We start from the raw sequence: 19,300 nt of genomic DNA on the forward strand, positions 1-19,300 counted from the left end.
AGTCGGATGAGAGACTTATATCGTAAGAAGGACAGTGGTCATGTCGGGTGCATTACTTAGATAACCTCCCGAGCTGTTGTTTATTGTGACGATAACGATATTTTAGCGAATAGCGTCCGTAGCAGACTTGAAGCATGCACAAACTCAAAGATTCGATTTTTATATAATTGAAGTTGCACACAGAATATATCCGAAACACATTGGGTTTTTTAGATCTCGGAAATATAACCAAACAGTATTACGGAGTTACCTAGTTGAAATCGATCAGTTTGTGAAAGTCGTCTGACTCTGTATCCACAGAGTTTTAAATTTAAATTGCATAAATCTATTAATAGTCATAGATTCTTTCTTAAATGATTGCAGGAAAACATTTCAAAATGTTGGAGCTCTGCTTCAACAGAACATTAAAACTGGCGGAGTTGCTGTTCTTGAATTCCCTTCCCGGTTTGTGTATTACCTTGTAACTAAAAAGCTACATATCGATGTACTCACTGTTGAGAATCTCAGGTTAGCTCTTGAAACAATGAAGCAACATATCATCAAGAACGGCGTGACATGCCTGGCCTTGCCTGTGATTGGTCGTGGAAATGAAAATCTCTATTGGTCAAAGGTTCAGAAGGTTTTAGAAGAGATTTTTTGCGATGTTGAAATTCATATACAAATATATAAACATGAACATGTAAGTAGCCTTTTAATATTCAGTATTATCTTTTGACTGTTGATTTTTTCCATGCTGTCTGTCACAAAGTGCTTACTTACTCTGCAATACACCGCAGGTGTAAGAAAATGTATTTTTATCAAAAAGTTTCAACTATAAGAAGGGGGATCCAAATTTTTTATTTTTGTTATACGATACTTGATGGCAATTTTATTTTGGTGTTGTTGAATTGGCAGCCATAGAAAATATAATATTCTGTATGTTGGCACACAGAAAGATGGCGGTTATTGACATTTTATTTGCATATATGACGTATTGTTTGCGTATTGTGGTGATTGTTTATCAAATGTTTATGAATATTGTGATCTGTATTCTGTTTGCTTATGGTACGTCCCATTAAGACCAGATTGTGGATTGGATGTATATATGACAAATGAGTCACCTAAATGTGAATAGGAGACTTTTAGTCAATTACATTTAGCCCTTCATTCTAAATGATAATGTAATTTGATACATTAGATTTCTATACAAAAAACAAGCAATGCGACTCACTAATGGATAATGGCCTTTTAGAGGTCACAAGAACTTAGCAGATTTTTGTGCCCCCTTATAAATCCACTTCAAAATATAAACCGTATACTTAATAATTTTTTTTTAGAACAAGAACGAGCCACTTCAACAATATAATGTACAAAGTTCTTCTCAAAATATAAACAACTTTCAAGAAGTAGAACCAAATCAAAGGAGGCGTGATATGCCTCGGATAATTGATGTGCGTCGAGTTGGTAAAGCTGTGTTTATGAAATTCAACGGACATTTGTTCGATACTGGGAATGAATATTCTTTAGCACACAGTGTTGGCGAGGATATGGTCATGCAATATGGTGTTGCTGTTTGTTTCAGGTTTGTTTATTTTCTAATACATCATCTGTAAAAAAATCTCTCAAAAAAGGCAGTCGTAGTCCATTGCGCACGGCAATGGCTTCTCATACTAGGGATTCCGGGTTCGATCTCGGTGACGTCACAATACATCTATGTGATTTTCTCAAACCATGGTATGTTTCTGTGATGTGTCTCTGCTCTTATTTGTGTCCCCATACCCCACTGTGACGTTAAAAAATACCTGTGAAATAGGTAATTAGATAATAATGAAGCAATTTAAAAATCTTTTACCTTGAATTGGGTAATTTTCGTTCCTTTACACTAATAAACTAATCTTTTTAATTTATTTTTATGATATAATAAACAATTTTTTATTCAAAGAATAATTCACAAGATTTGAGAATGTAGCATTCTTTATTGAACATACATAATTTGAATACATTTCAGCTATATATATATATATATCTACTAGAAGAAGTCTTTAATAAAAATACGACAATCCCGTATCCAACGTGCTTTACCAATTTTATTTTGCCACATACGTCCCATCTAAATACAATAAAAATTAGTAGTTATTTCATCTTGAAGCGCTTACACATTGCGTTAATTTATGGCAACCGGTTTTTGTGTTTTAAATTAAGGTACCTACCTACCTATCAATTATCTCGATTGCTAGCCGACATCAGGATTAGGGAATCCAATCCCGAGCCAAAATTCTGATCCCGGGATTTCGGGATTACAATTTGACAATCCCGGGATCCCGGGACTGTTCCCGGGATTGGCATTTTTTTCCATTGTTAATATAAAATTTTTATATTTACAAATAACATTGATAAAATCGGTCAAAAATAAATCTAGTATAATTTATACTATTAAAGACATTTATTATTAATATTGTGTACCCTCAATCTTGGAAATACACAAGTTTAATGGAGTAAATAATATTATAATATAAATAATAATGTGAATTTAATATGAGATTGCTGTTTCTGATAGTAAAGACATAATGAATGGATTAGCGAGATTTAAAATAGTAAAGCAAATAATCATGACGTACTTATGGCCTTTCTGCATCATAAATCTAATTTTTCGACCATGTCCGATCCTAATAGGATCATATGGGCCTCCACAGAGTAGAGATTTGTATTAACAGATTTTGTTTTTTTTTTACGAGAAATGGATGTCAGCCACTTGCTCAACCTGCAAAATCTAATTAGTCAGCCAAATATGAAACTGCCGTAAAACGTATGATATCATGGTAGAATTACTTTGTTAAAAGTGCGAAGCTTTGTTTTTTCCAATCTTTCTCATTTCTAATAATTCATGTGAAAAAATAAAATGAATCGGCAACCTACACATGGGTATAAATCAAACTTCATTCAAACTCAGTTTATTTCTAATGTAGTTATTTTTTATTAAAAGTATTTTTTCTGTTTTTTTTTCGCTTTTATTTTATTTTCCATAAAAATTAATAAAAAAAATCAATCCCGAAATCCCGGGATTATGTTTATCAATCCCGGGATTCATAGGTATCGAAAATAGCTCGGGATCCCGGGATCTCGGGATTCGGGATCCCGGGATTGGGATCCCTAATCAGGATCTCTCCAAATTTTAGTTATAACTTACTTACCCTTACCAATAATTTAATAATCTATTTTTGTATTCAATAAATAACATACCTACATCATTTTGAAAACCTCAGAAACATACAATGTTTGTTCAGCAAAAGTCGGATGAGAGACTCATATCATGGTCCTGCCTGGTGCGTTACTTAGATAACCTTGCGAGCTGTTATTTATTGTGATGCTAGCGATATTTTAGCAACTAGCGCATATAGCAGACATAAAGCATGCACAAACTCAAAGATTCGCCTTTTAGATAACAGATAGGAAATATAACAAAACCGTGTAGTGAAATAGATCAGCTGGCTTTGATTTGCATAATTCTGTTAATAGTCATAGATTCTTTCTAAAATGATTGCAGGAACACATTTCAAAATGTTGAATCTCTGCTTCAACAGAACGTTAAAACCGGCGGAGTTGCTGTTCTTGAATGCAATTCCCGGTTCGTGTACTACCTTGTAACTAAAAAGCTACATACCGATGTACTCACTGTTAAGAATCTCAGGTTAGCTCTTAAAGCAATGAAGCGGCATATCATCATGAATGACGTGAAATACCTGGCCTTACCTGTGATTGGTCGTGGAAATGAAAAACTCTATTGGTCAGAGGTTCAGAAGGTTTTAGAAGAGATTTTTTGTGATGTTGAAATTCATATACAAATATATAAATATATACAATTATATAAAAATGGACATGTAAGTACTCTTTTATTATTAAGTTATTATCTTTTGTTCTAAATCTATATATTTAAATTTTTCCCACGCCTGCCACAAAGCGGTTAGCCTGCAATAATATGCCGCTGGGGTAATAAAATGTATTTTTATCAGAAAGTTTGAATTATAAGAGGAGGGATCGAAATGAATTTTTTGTAATACAATTAATACCACACAATTTTGGTGTGGTTGAATTGGTCATATCATATTTCCATTACAAAAATAAATACATTTTTCGTCCGGAACAATTTTAAGTTGGACGTTGTTGACCTCCTGGTTCAAACGTTTTTTCTTTTTTATGATGTTCATGACTTGCAATTGCTCTACGTCTGGTCCAAATATTTCTGTCTTCAAATGTTTATTTGCCCAATTTTTTTATACACATATTTATCTATTTTCATGGTTATAATATCTTTTACCAATGTCAAGACATAATCATATTGATTATGTTAAAATTGCACCATTATTTTAAACATGCTGATATAGTGAGTTATAAGAATATTAGGTTTACTTGAAAGTCCTTGATTTGGGGGGGTGTATTGACTTTGTCAAAGGCCCGCTTTCATATATATTTAATCTTGTGATGGAGACGGGTATCTTTCCCGAATTGTGGAAGATGTCAAAGGTTACTCCAATCCATAAGAGTGGTACCGAGTCATCAGTGGAGAACTACAGGCCGGTGGCTGTTCTCTCGGCACCCGCAAAAGTTCTTGAGAGGATCATGCATAACATGATTTATCCAAAAATTGAGTCATTTATAATGAATGAGCAGCATGGATTTAGAGTTGGCCGATCAACGGAAACTAACCTGATGGTATTTGTAGATTATGTGTCGTCAGCACTAGATAGAGGCCATCAGGTTGACTGTTCCTACAATGACTTCTCAAAAGCGTTTGACAGAGTCGATCACGACATCCTATTGGAAAAACTCCAACTAATTGGATTGTCCGATCGTTTTCTGAAGCTATTCGGGAGCTATTTTAGGAATCGTCAACAATACGTATCGTATGGCGTCTATCAGTCACAGACGTTCAATACATTTTCTGGTGTCCCTCAGGGCTCAAACTTGGGGCCATTGCTGTTTACGATTTTTATAAATGACATAGCAATGGTCATTAAAAATGCTATGTTTTTGTTGTTCGCTGATGACCTGAAACTCTTCATGGAAGTTGTCACCTTGGACGATTGTCGTCAACTCCAACTTGATATAGACAATATATTAGATTGGGGCAGGCGTAACAAACTGGACTTCAATATTGAAAAATGCAATATTTTATCATTTACCAAAGCCTCGCGAGTATTATTTTTCCAATATTCGATGCATGGCAGAGTTCTTTCGCGAATACCATCTGTAAGGGATCTTGGCATTACGTTTGACAGTAAGCTATCATTTAGTGGTCATATAGCTATCATTTGTAAAAAGGCGCTACAAATGTTGGGCTTCGTCGTGCGTACTTCCCGGGTCTTTTCGGATGTTACTGTATTAAAAATTCTTTATGATTCCTTAGTGAGAAGCCGGCTTGAGAGTGGGTCGATTGTTTGGGCCTTGCATCAGTTGAAATATGACCTTATGGTGGAGCAAGTTCAAAAGAAATTTTTGAGACTCCTTTATTTGAGGTTATATGGATACTATCCGTGGCTTTATCCAACTGACTTTCTCTTAGGTATGCTTACATACTGTAGTTTAAGTGCTAGAAGATATCAATATTTGGCCACGTATTTTTTTCGACTAATACGTGGTGTGAATGAGAACTCTGCCATTCTTGGTAATATTGACTTATGTGTCCCTGATAACGATCTTAGAAATCGGGAGCATCTGTTGTTTGTTCTCCCGAGGAGCATAACTAACCTGCCATTGGTGATGCCAATTGGGAGGGCAATAACTCTGTTCAACCAAATTGCTTCGGATGTTGATATATTCCATCTACGTGAGAATGAGTATAGGTGGATGTTATTTTATAAATTCTTAAAATAGGGTCTGCTTAACTCATCCGGTGTACTTCCTTGTACCTATATACTTCATATTTTTTGTATTTACACATTTATACTGTAGAATAACTTAATATTGCATAATTACAGTATTACATAATACTGTTTTAATAATATTTCTTTGTTTCTAAATGTCATGTTGTGAACGTCTTAAACTTATAATTTGTAATGTCCACAATATGTAAAATGAATTAAAATTGAATTGAAAAAATTAATTTATTTGATGAAATCCAGCCCAGTCAATATATACTTATATGTTGTCTTAGTGTGCACATAGCTGTTTATTTGGGAGCCCAGAATACTACCGACTCTAGCATTCAGGACAGTCAAAATTCCATAAGTGCCACTGACAACAGTATTCGGACAATTCAATCATGCTATAGGTGGGCACATTTGAGACAAGCCAAATTCTATTATTGAGACCAATTCCAAGATGCTCTGATAAAATTTTACAAAATAATAAAATTGTAGATACAGTATTATAAAACTTTAGGAATAAAATTTACATATAATCTAAACCTATGTACAAATCTTATTTTACTTTATAATAATCTAAACGAATTTTGCTATTTACCTATAATTAATTTTGCAACCAACTGAAAATTTACTATTATAAGACAGCCAGAAGCTGGTTCCGGACATTATCCCTTAATGGTGTGATTTTACTTATGTGATGATTCCATGCAATCATCGTAACAGACTTGAATGTGTACATTCCAAATATGGCAGTGATTTTACTTTTACAATGATCGCACAAGTAAAGGGGAAATATTAACACTTATGGGGTGACACGGTTTGGTGTGACAATATAAATACTATGTCAGGGTTGGCGAACCTTTTTACGTCCGCATGCCAAAATTTTCCAAATATTATTTTTCGACTGTGGAAAAAAATGAAAAATTAGTTTTTAAGAATGTTATTAAAAACGTTTAAAAATTACAATTAAGGTTCTTGTGATTCTATTTTTCACCGTGTTTAGAGTCATAGAATATTTTTATTTTTAATTGCCTGCTTGGTCTCAAGTATTGTAAATCGTGTGTCGCGGTGCAGCTTCCGCCGTCGCTTTTAACTCTATTGTCTATAGTTGCCGTCGCTTTCAGTTAAAGTTCATTTACTTGCCGCCATACTACTGAGAAATTGTAAATTAAAGATTTGATTTCTTTCAACAGAACAAGGAGAACACGCTCATTCAACAATCAAATGCAAAAAGTAAGCATTATAATGTACTATCTTCTCAAAGGACAAATAATCTTCCGAATCCATGGAGTCGCAATATGTCTCTAAGCTCTTCTCAAAGTATAAATGACTTTCAAGAAGTAGAACCAAATCAAAGGAGGCGTGACATGTCTCGGGTAATTGACGAGCGTCGAGTTGGTAAAGCTACGTTTGTGAATGTTAATGGGCATTTGTTCGATACTGGGAAAAAATTCTCTCTAGCGCACAGTGTTGGCGAGGATTTGGCCATGCAATATGGTGTAGCTGTTTGTTTCAGGTATGTTTATTTTCTTAAATATCATTTGTAAATAAATTACTAAGCCGGGTTGGGTAAGTGCAGTATACAAATCGTGCAGCTCTTCGGTGGTCCAGTGCCAAGTCCTGGAGCACTGAATCATTTTTAAATTCTTAATAAATCCTCTAAATCAGGCATGTATAGTGCGTCGATCGTGGGATGCATTTTTGTCGGAACCATAGGAACTGATTAGTGAAAATGTAAAAAGTGCCAAGACCTGCCGCATAAGTAAGAGAACAAGTAGATGTAGTTTCCTCCTATCGTCACGCAGTAGGCTCTTTACACAGTAGAAGAACATAATAATAGATTTTTTCCTTGACATTTCTGGTGTGTTGCAGAGACCATTCTCAAGAGAGTGAAAACCCAAAAATCTATTATGATAACAATAGAAGAATAGTTTGACTATGAGTGCAATGATTGCCCAAACCAAAACTTTTCACGACGAATGCGAAATTGAGTACCTGCCTATTTCTTTGGCATGGTGGAGGACAAAAAAATGTTGTTTGATTTGTAACATCTCAGTATCTTCAAATACAATGTTTGTTTAAGTTGAAGAATGACAATTGGAGAGTACGGTAGTTCACTGCCAGTTTTGATACTGGATAGTAGTTACAATCTAGTAAAAGTTGGACATGCCTGCCCTAAAACAATATTCCAACTATTCAATAGTTCCTAATACTAAGAATTTCCTGATATCCTAAAAAGACATGTAGGTAGGAACCTAATCAGCGTTGCCAGATAACTATTTTACAAAATTAGGATTTTTACCATATTGTAAAATAAAGAAATCGAGATTTAGCTTTTTTAGATTACCTAATTCTTATTATATACGAAATTCAAAGAATTTTTGAATGAACCCAGCCAGCCACAAGATCGAGTTGGGTAAATCTCACGAAATAAAAAGTCCTATACCAGATTATGAATATTATACCCAATGGGAACATACTTACTGATTGTTTTCCTTGAATTTTTCAGTTCCACATGCATACATTTTCATGGGACATGTACCTACATCTGAAGCTATTGCTTTCAAAGTCAATACGCTCCATTTTTTATTTTTTCTTGATTCTGATTCTGTAAGTACTTTGCCATTGTGTGTATATTCAAAAAATATCAAATCCAGCTCCGTTATAAAGTTAAATAGAATTAAACCGGAGGTCGTTTGGAAAATTGTTTATTAGCCGCCATTTTTTATGATATTGAAAGCGTAATTAAACCAATTCTTACGTTAATTACACCATTTAACTAATTGCAGCATAGAAAGGATTAATTAATTTTAATGACATTAACAACATTTTATTTCACCATTCGCTTTTCAAATTGATTATAAATATGTTTGCGAAAAGAAAACATTCTATCTGCAGTCCTAAATGTGCTTGACGGGTTTTTGCGATTATCGTATAATGGTGGAATATTGAGGTTACTGAGATGTCCGGGGTTCCAACGGCTAGCTCAGGTGTCCATTGAACCCCGGATTCACAAAAAAGAACGATATATTTATGTTTGTTAGGTTAAATAAAACACTAAGTCTTTCTTGTGCGGGTCTTAGCGTTATATATTTTAATATTTAGTTGGACAACGTTATTTTGTAGTCTTTTACATATTTTGTTTTTACAATCAGTTTCGCAGGTCCGTACACGGTTTACAAAAAGGACGCTTACTAACTTTTTTTTTTCTTTTTTTTAAATTTCCCGTACCCACGCCGACTAGTAAAAAGGACTCGTGATTGGCCAAATCTGATCGCATGATCTTTAATTCGGCGAATCACGAGCCTGACACTGGCGCGCGAGGATTTCACCGTTGCGCAATGCGCGGCAAAATTTATTATATTTGAATACTTATATTTAGTCTTAAAATTATCTCTTTCATCCATCATCATTTACACTTTTTAAATTAAATTAAATTTATCTTAATTACACCTCCGCCCAATATGTGATTTTCACACACCGGACGAAGGCCTTTACTTATGAATAAAAAATACTTACGTGGTTGAGCAAGGAATCAGATTAGATGTTTTATGAAGCCGTTTCTAGAGGTCAGGATTACGTTTCGACTTATAGCTACTAAATGATTATTTTACACCGGGAGAAGCCCGCCTGTAACAAGGGTGTATCATTACCTACTTTGATACTAAAGGTTTCATATTATGTAAATTTTAGATGTTTCTACATTTAAATTTTTCAAAAAGTTTTATGTTGTATCTCGCTAATTAATTTCACTTTGAAAGCCAGTCTTTTCATTTCTTTGTTTTTTTTCTGTTGATGTTATTGAATTGTTGTTTAATTGATTGCAGGAAGACATTTAAAAGTGTAGGAGGACTCCTGGACCAGCAAGTTAAAACCGGCGGAGTAGCCATTTTGAAACCCGATTCCCGGTTCGTTTACTACCTCGTTACTAAAATGCTGAGTAACTCGATGCTCACTATTGAAAATCTCAGGTCATCTCTTGAAGCAATGAAACAACATATAATTAAGAATGGTGTGAAATATCTCGCCTTGCCTGAGATTGGCCGTGGCTCTGAGAATTTACCCCTGTATGAGGTCATGGAAGTTTTGGAAGATGTCTTCCATAGTATTGATATAAACGTATGGATGTATCACTATGTCAATGTAAGTAAACTTTTTTACCCGTTTCTACTTATACAAAAAGTTATATTAGGTGCCTAGTTTTTTTCTTTGTATCCGCTACTGACTAGACTTATTTTGACTTACCTACTTTATTAATATTAATACTATCGATCGAAGGTAGTTGACGGAATTTGAATGTAAATTGTTATGGATTTAAGTTTTGTACTATTCCATTTGAGTTGTTTTTTGTATATGGGTTTGTAACTTTTTAAAAACTGACAGGTATTATTGATATATCTCATTAGTTAACTACATTAATTTCCCAGTATTGATGAGTTTATAACTTTTGAATGTAGTGTTTATTGATTATTATTTAATGATCTATTATTAGGGCTTGATGATGTATATGCCTATTGATTGTATTATTAGTGATAAAGGTAGGGGATTTTTACACACACTTCAACTATTCATAATTTGTTTGTTATATTTTTATTGTGATCCTTGACTTAATAGATAGGTGATAAAGTTTTTACCTACTTTATTGTATTAATTTATTATAATTATAAGTTTGAATTATTTATATTCGTTGTCATTGTATATTTACCTGTTGGTGAGTGCACATTGTGCCTGAAGATGCCGAAAGGCGAAACCCGGTTCGCAAAAACGACTCAAATGGAATAATACAAAACTTAAATCCATTAGAATTTACTTTATTAATATTGTTTTATTTTCCAGAGTGGCGCTGGATGGCGATTAGAAGGCGACAATGAAATTATTCATGTTGAATTGGACTTGGTGAACATGGAGAAACATTCTGCCCTGATATACATTGCCTCTGTTAATGGTAACGTTACAAAAACAATGCTATCACTAGATGCAAAACACCATTTTCTTCGAAGATATTCAGTGGAATACCGGCAATTGGGTAGAGTAGTCAGAATTCAGGGAAACGAAGATGTGACATATGGTTTTGTTTGTGTGGATGCCGACGGAAAATTCTCGTATAAAATGTTTGATCGGTGTCTTCAAAATTTTTCCCAGCTGAATCAAGCGGATAGCTATTTTTATGTTGGTATGAGCGCTGTAACATCGCAATCTGATCGGCTGATTATGAAAAAAATTGAAAATATTGTTCAGTATTCAAATTCGAGATGTTCACTTGAAATAGAGTTTTGGGTCCATGATCCAATTTCTTACCAACCTGAATGTTACGATGTCTTGAATATTCAGTATTATTGACCAACACCACTTCATCGTTAAATAATTAGGTATGACTTCTTTATTGTGGCCAGGGTGTCATAACACGCACGTAGGGCGAATGAACGAAAGTGAGGACATATAGATCAGTGGTGTGCTGTTCATAGATCCTGTGGATGCTGCGTATCTCTAAATTATTCCGAGATATAAATATATACAAGTAAAACATGCACATGCGTAAAAAGCGTGGAAATGAGCAAATATTATGACATTAATGAAGACAAATAAATAGAAAAAATATTTATTATAGTGGAACCATTTAGCCATGTATTAAATATGTCACAGATACAATTTCTTCGTATTCGTAGGAATTAGGCAGAGCTAATCTGAGTATTGTTACTATTTCATGGTTACCAATTATGTCTTGTTTTATAATTAATATATTTTTTTAATATACCGTATTTCCTCGATTATAAGCCATTTATACCAATAATAGGCATATTATTTATGTACTATCACCGTCAGAGTCTGAAATTTCTGTTCACTTCAGATTTTTCTGAATGACTTTTCGACTTCTTCGAATTTTACAGCAATTGTAAGTCGCCATCGATTATAAGATGCACCCTGAATTCCGAGACACCAAAATAGGAAAAAACATACGTCTTACAATTGAGGAAATACAGTATTTAGTGACATTTCTCATTTCCTGATTATATTTTGATGATGATTTCTGATTTTAAGTTCCCAACACTTAGTTCCATTGACATTGAATGACATTTTAATGGTCTTACTGAATGTATTAACAGTGGGTATATAATACGATATTATTACATACCAAATTTCCAACACTAGATTTTATACCTGCTTCTTTACTTAGGTTTTCAATTTTTTTATTGCATTAATTTGATATATAGAAGAGAATTAACTGTATCCTGCGTCAGTGTTCATTTGCCATTGGCGAGTGTGCATAGTACCTAAAGGTGCCAAAAGGTGAAACCCAGGTAGCAAAAAATTACAAAAATGGCAAAACTTAAAAAAAAATATGAAAATAACTAGGTACTAAAATAACTAGGAAAAAAATAACCAAACGCCATTCTTTGTAATGAATAATTTTTGTAATAGCATAATATAATACAGTACCTACCTATATAAAACCATTGAAACGTAATAAAATTGTATGCCCACAGGAATATTCCATAACATGTAATAGTGACATGATAGATAATAATGACAACTATAACTTGAGTTGCAGCGGCGTGTAGAACAGATAGCTTTTAATACACCGGCGATACCTCAAGGCAACAGGCAATGCCTCAATAATTCATAGTTGTCGGTATATACTAATAGGTATCAGTCTTGCGAGACTCTTGCCGATTGCTCGCGACACACCTGTTGGGAAGCCCTCCCTTAGATGGTCACTATGACATGTTGGTCACAATATTGAAGTCACACTAGGTTCGACCTTTAAGAGTTGAACCTTGATTATCCAGACTATTTGAGGATGAAGGTAGTTCAAATAATAATAAATCTGGATAATCGAAAAAATAAGTAATTTTTTTATAGAATTAGTTTATTATTTTAGTAAGTCATATTTAATATATTTTACATAATAGTATTTTTTTATGAGAAACTTCAATATTGCCCTTCTTATTTTTAGCTTTCAAAAAATAATCTATGTTGTGTAAAAGTTATATATTTATTTTGGTGTAATCTGAATAATCAGGGTCCCTATTATATTGAATGAGTTGTTATCAAGGGTAAATTTTTTTTTTCCCGCATTAAATTTCCAGAAAATAAATTATGTATATTTCTATTGGTGGGCAGTACTTTACCTCACTATGTGTAATGTTTTGGTGTTAATGTCTAATGCATTATTTTAAATATTATTGACTTTCTATATTAATTAAAGACCAATTTTGTAATTATTTCTTTATTTGATATTGACATAACATGACGTATTGTTAATGGAAGTGAGTCTGTATATTGTTGCGTGTGGTTAATGGAGAGATTGAATTTTATAAGAACTGAATGTTAACTATATTTTTATTTAATTGGACTTATGTATAGTGAACTGAGGCACATGGACCATTGACTGACTGACATTTCCTTTTCTGCTCAGTTGGTAATTGATAACATAGTATGCATTATTTTTGTTGGATCTCCAATGGCTACCTTTACTCTTCGCCACTGGTCTGGATTAGAGTTCACCTCGCAGTTGGCACTGCTACACTTTGAAATAACTCTATTGATCCAACATCCCAACATAGGTGGTTCGACATCGTCTTTATCATTTGTTTCTTTTTACCTTTATTTATACCCCGGAAAGAAATGATAAAAACAGTGCATATAAGGGTTTGCCCTACTACAATTTACTGGAGCGCTTTGACTACTCATAAAGCTTAGTCCAGACCAAGAACATCTCTATATAAACAATGTTTTCCATCCTTGGCGGAATACAAAAATATATGAACATATTTTGTACCAGAATATTTTAGGAGATTGAAAATGTACGTAAATGTCTACCTGAACATAGAGAAAAATTAAATTAAAAATAATATATTACTTCTAATAAAACTTTATTTTTTTGACAATCAATTTATTTATACAATGGATGTACATACTATTTAGTATTTATTATGTTCTCTATAATGGAAATAATAAAAAGATTATATTTTGTGATAATTATTAATTGTGCGTTTTCTTTTAATTTTAATACCTATGATCAACATTTTTATGCAGTGACGTCGCGTGAGGATAGGCAGGTCATGTGTTGCATAGGGGTGGCAAATGAACGAATGAATACAATTATTATTACAATTTTTGAGAGCATTGACGGTTTTCAATGTCGATGCGGTCGCTTCATTAGAAAGTATCGACATTTATGTTTAAAAAATAATAATCTTCTTATCCTTTTTTGGCAATATCCGCCCTTTAGTTGGAGCATATGGACACCACACGGCACCTCCAAGAAATAAAAAAACCCGCCATCATAACTATTAATAATTATTGTTGTATTGTAATAACAATTGTGATACATATTGTCACGGTGGTTTATTGCACAGGCAATATTTTCACAAATTTACAAATCTGTCAGCGCCACAGACCTCCACCTACGTAACACCACCGCTGTTTGAAGGTAAGTTTCGTGGAAATGTTAATTGGACATTGGTGTATTCAAAAATAAAAATAATATTAAAGGCCATCATGAATTGAAAATTTTAACCAAAATCTATTAAGTCGGTTCACATTCTATTATAGATGTGATGAATGTTTTAATGAAATATTAAATTATTTTGATCAACATCACAAAAAGCAATGCCTGCTATAATAAATTGTTTTTTAGGTCCTCAATAAAGTTTTTCCTATAGTCTCTTCAACCATAAATCCAGCTCTGACCACTTTCATCATTGTAAGTGCTTAGCCGTAGTAGTTTGGCGGGCGCGGCGCGGCGCGGCGGCGTCTTACGAAACTCAAACGTATAACCGTGTGTGAAATTTTCGTAGACAGTGTCTTTTTTGGGGCATACTACACACGGTTAGTGTACGTCCTGAGTGGCAGCGTTTGGCACAGCGTTGAGCGTTTTGCGCAACTCAAACGTATAACCGTATAAATGTATAACCAAAAAAAGACATTGTCTACGAACATTTTCACACACGGTTATACGTTTGAGTTGCGCAAAACGCTCAACGCTGCGCCGAACGCTGCCACTCAGGGCGTACACTAAGTGCAAGAACGTAGTGGTCGCGCGGGGGCGGCGCGGCGGCGTCTTGCGAAACTTAAACGTATAACCGTGTGTATTATGCCCCAAAAAAAGACACTGTCTACGAACATTTTACACACGGTTACACGTTTGAGTTTCGCAAGACGCCGCCGCGCCGTGCCCGCCAAATCACTACGGCCGAGCACTTATACGTTTGAGTTTCGCAAGACGCCGCCGCGCCGCGCCCGCCAAACCACTACGGCCGAGCATTAAGATTGTTATTCTTGATCCAAGGAGGAATCTTGGATAGGTGGTTCAATGTTAGAGTACTCACCCGGCAAGCTATATGTGTATTTAAATCCCACTGGGTTGAAGGATCTTATTTTGGATCTATCTGAATAGTTTCTGAGACTTTTAAAGTTTACGTTATATGTTAGGAAAATTATTGTACCGTGATATTTAAAAACATACCCACTGTCGGTGTGTGTTTGTACTCAGAGTTGATCAGGGTAAATCAAAAATGTAGTAGATTTGTGGATGTATCTCGATTAATTTTACGACACAAATTTTGTTTGAAAACATTGGCAACACTGTTTTAGATTGCTTAATTGGATGTAGTTAAGCAGAAAACATCCAAGCCACAATTTTACAAACTGAGACAAATGCATTTGAAATTTTGAAGTAACAAATTAACATTTAGTATGACTTTTATCTTTTTTAGATTGAATTTGTAATTTAAATACTTACATGGAATTATAGTGCATATTAATTGATTGTTAGATTTTTGAAAAACATACTAATTATTATAAGTTATTGAGTGTTTTGAGGGTTGGATGTTTTCTGCAAGTTAAAAACTGATTGTTTTGTGTTTATATTTTCCTAAATATTGTACTGATCTTAGCACATAAAACCTTGGGACAATCATCTTTATTTGAATATTTCTTTATAAATAAAACACTATATTAGTACATTTATTTTACACATATATGTATTGGAAATTTGTTTAATAAAAAAGATCAAGCGATAATCATTGGAACTTAAAATAGTTAAGAGTAGTTGTGGTCAAAATAAATCTATATTATGTAAGTACTTAATGTTATATTGGAATTTCAGGTTCAAAATCTAATATTTGAGAATTGTAATCATACACATCCTCGGTAATATTTGATGAACCCGTAAGGTTTTCATAGTGTATTTTTGCATCATTTGGAATTAAATGCATGATGCTTTTCAAATCATTTAATTTTGGAAGAGCAATTGCTTTTCCTTCTGGCCATAGTGTAGTTAATAGACTTAAAAAATTGTCAGTCGAAACACCCCTACGTTGTATATTTACTGCCACGAAATCCTCTTCAAAACTATTGCTCTTGATATAAATTAAATATGGGTTTTCCTTTATCAACTTTATCGCCCTTATTTTTGAGCCAATTAATTTTTTGGCCATTGGTATCGACTTTTCTATACACAATATGTTTCTTTAGATCTTAACTACCCTTGAAATCAACGCTTTTCATTTGCGTAACAATCAAAGGATTTTTCTTGCGGCAATTTTCCATTATGTTTATATATTCAAATCGAGTGTATATTCGTTGCTGGTGCTTGAGACTGCATTAAATATCACCAAAATCTTTGTCGTTAGGCAGATAGCTATGTCCACTACACAAAATTTTTTGTGTTACTGTATTGAGGGACGGCTTTGATTCAAGTAATGCCTTAAGCATGAGGGTAATCTTAATATTTCGGTTCTGCCCCCCACATGAGTCTGACCATAAAATTAAATCTTTAACTGCTGAAGATATATGACTCTAATGCTTTAATATGCATGACCCAACCTCTTGAGAACCTCTTCCTGCAATGCCTTCTAACCACACATAGCAGAAAATTTTCTGTTGTTTTCCACTATGGATGCCTAAATTATAAAGCCATAGTTGGCGTTTATAAAATATGATATTAGTGGAAATTCTCGGTAAGAGAAGGGTCTTCTGCATATCAAATGTGAGACATTCTGTGTCGTCTCTGTTTTTGGCAGTAAGCAGATCTAATTTTAGCAAATCTTGCGCATTTTTTGCTAAAGCCTGGTGTTTCTCTTTTTCTGTGATAAGTTGTGCTTTTTCCGAACCATCTCTTACGTTATCGATTTTCACCTTAAATGTATCGCAAACGTTACATGTATCTTTTTTAGCGGTTTTGTTTTTAAGTTGAATTTAGCATAAAATATCTGTTTATAGATAGCAAGGGTTACAGGATTATTAACTTCCGTTTTGAACATATCATACATTTTTGCCAATGTCATGTCAGGTAGTAGAAAATTGCTTTCCGTGTCTCCACGGCAGTAATGTGAGGTATATTTTGGAAGCCTATTAATTTGCTTAATGACAGCATTCACTTTTTCTTCAGGTACTTTGTTCAACCCACCTTGTTTTAACCCTCTTTGATCCAACAGTTCCTTACGACCTGAAATTTTCTGAAGAGCAGTGTTAATTCTGGTAGGAGTTATGTTGATTGATTTGCAAAACATCATTCGGTATACTCTTTTTTGTTGAGAGTATAAACCCTGGAGAATTGTCTTTTTGTAGAATTTCTACCATAACACCGTTTTTTGCGTGTTTCAGTCACAATCATGTCACAATGGTAGTGATGAATGTTGTTTGTGAATTATAAGAACCTAATTACCAAAAACAGTTGAATTCAAATTTACATTCTTCTTCAGTAATTTGTTCATTGCATTTCATTATACAATTACAATAGGTAATAGTAAATAAATTATTTGCCTGATTCGAGTACACCTTTATAGTCACAATACGGCTTATTAGCATTTCTGTTCAACTTCGATGTCGTCTTTGATTGCCAAATTAATATTTTGGCTTCGGACCTCTTTTAGGACAACTGGTAAATATTTGTCACGAATTTTCAAGAGATGAGGAATTGACACCATTTGTATCCATGGAAACAGCCGACTCGATATCTGCATTAATATATAGCCTTGGAGAAATAACCCTCTATTATAAAATCGTATCGTATCATATCTCTATCGAAAAATAATCTATTAATTTAAAACTCCTAACACGTCCAAATAACATGGATTAGATACATGCGAAGATTTTTAAAACTCCTAATAAGTCCAACCCGCATGGACGTATTCTGACAATATTAAAATTATAGTTTTGTCTAATTGCAATAAAAAAGCAGGATACGTCCAAACCACATGAACGTTTTCTCGATATTATTTTTCGTAAATTGTTAGTATGTGGGTTAGAAAAAACAGCGATAACCTTTTCTGGGTGTATATTTCTGGTTGGACGTTTTCGCCATATTAAAATATTGATGTTTTTGAAGCATCGGCGCGACTAGCATGTCGCATCTCTTCGCGACCGTTTTGAAGCTGAGAGATTCCAGTCTCGCTGTCAGCGAGCCGCCATTGAAATACACTAGCTAGATACTGGCTGGAATTTTAGTTTCAGTTCCGACGGACATAAGTTGCGCCGTGGGAGGATGGCTTAATACGTAACAAAATGAAAATTTTCCATTTGTGGGTTTGATGTTTTCTGCTTAACTACATCTAATTGTCTATGGTCGCAGTCACAGACAGTTTATTAGTCTATGTCAGTGTTGCTAACCGTACTACAATTATAGTATTTGTACTATAATTTTGGTTCGCCTACTATGTACGATATAAAACAGGTATAGTACGCCCAAAATATATGTAAAAAGTACTAAAATTTCGATATTTCTGTTCGATAAATTGGTGCAAAGTACTATAATTTCGAAATATAAGAAGATTTGGAGAACTGGAAAAAATTGCTCGAAAACGTAAAAAAATCCCTTGACTTTGGTTTAAAATTAAATTTCTTGAATTCTTCGATAAGCATTTTTGGTCGGAAGAGGTACCTAAATAAAAAGGGGTCTCGGATTTTCTCAAATTCTCCTTTTTTTCTGTGAATCAAAACACCTATACACTTTCAACCAGATGTCAACGCGTATTATATTTTTACCCCAAATACTATAATTTTGGAGGCTCTGTACTATAATTCCACTTTGAAAAGATGGCAACACTGGTCTATGTTCAAAGACGTCACATTTTGAAGATGAAGTTTATAAGTGACAGCTCGTGATAAACTGTACTAATCGTACTTCGTATTTCACGGTTGTACCTTCGATTAATACATTTATATAAGTATGCAACCAAACTATTAATTAATCGCCTAATTGTGTTTTGTGTATTTTTGTACCCATTTATTTTATATTGTCATAGTTTTATAGTTAAATAATAGCTCGACTGAACGCCGGTTATATTTTTTTTATAATTATATACATTTATACCTAATAAAACGTCATTATTTTGTAGAAGGCTGTTGAACAGAAAGTAATCAAACAAGTAATAGTGTATCTAATTAACCTAGAAAGTTTTTTCATTGTTTGTGTTTTAATTAAATACATATGTGAAAAGATTGTGTTCAAAATG

At 33.8% G+C, this 19,300-nt stretch overlaps 2 protein-coding genes across 4 annotated transcripts in view; both read left to right on the top strand.

Annotated features, from left to right (window-relative positions):
• Positions 1-1,432: 1,432 nt before the first annotated feature.
• Positions 1,433-13,857, top strand: LOC147077936 (uncharacterized). Its single transcript, XM_085940161.1, has 5 exons — positions 1,433-1,561; positions 3,524-3,857; positions 7,034-7,356; positions 9,668-9,983; positions 10,677-13,857. The coding sequence occupies exons 1-5, from the start codon at positions 1,458-1,460 to the stop codon at positions 11,178-11,180; spliced, it is 1,581 nt and encodes a 526-aa protein (XP_085796287.1). The 5' UTR covers positions 1,433-1,457; the 3' UTR covers positions 11,181-13,857.
• A 5,055-nt stretch (positions 13,858-18,912) lies between these two features.
• Positions 18,913-19,300, top strand: part of LOC147077937 (glutathione synthetase-like) — a 29,512-nt gene continuing 29,124 nt past the window's right edge. For 2 of the 3 annotated variants that reach the window (XM_085960997.1, XM_085960998.1), the window contains exon 1: positions 18,913-19,012. The gene's annotated coding sequence lies outside the window, so the exon portion shown is untranslated. The remainder of the gene's footprint in view (positions 19,013-19,300) is intronic. The other variant, XM_085960999.1, reaches the window with a different exon arrangement.

The sequence above is a fragment of the Rhyacophila brunnea genome, unplaced genomic scaffold (genome assembly GCF_057557595.1).
Source record: "Rhyacophila brunnea isolate RB1 unplaced genomic scaffold, BYU_Rbru_1.0 scaffold_12, whole genome shotgun sequence".
NCBI lineage: Eukaryota > Metazoa > Arthropoda > Insecta > Trichoptera > Rhyacophilidae > Rhyacophila > Rhyacophila brunnea.

Bases quoted from the DNA above. Each gene is read 5' to 3' on its own strand.
- LOC147077936 (XM_085940161.1), top strand. From the start codon at position 1,458: ATGAAATTCAACGGACATTTGTTCGATACTGGGAATGAATATTCTTTA. The intron at 3,858-7,033 runs GTAAGTACTCTT...TTCTTTCAACAG, and splicing joins AATTATATAAAAATGGACAT to AACAAGGAGAACACGCTCAT. The intron at 7,357-9,667 runs GTATGTTTATTT...AATTGATTGCAG, and splicing joins GGTGTAGCTGTTTGTTTCAG to GAAGACATTTAAAAGTGTAG.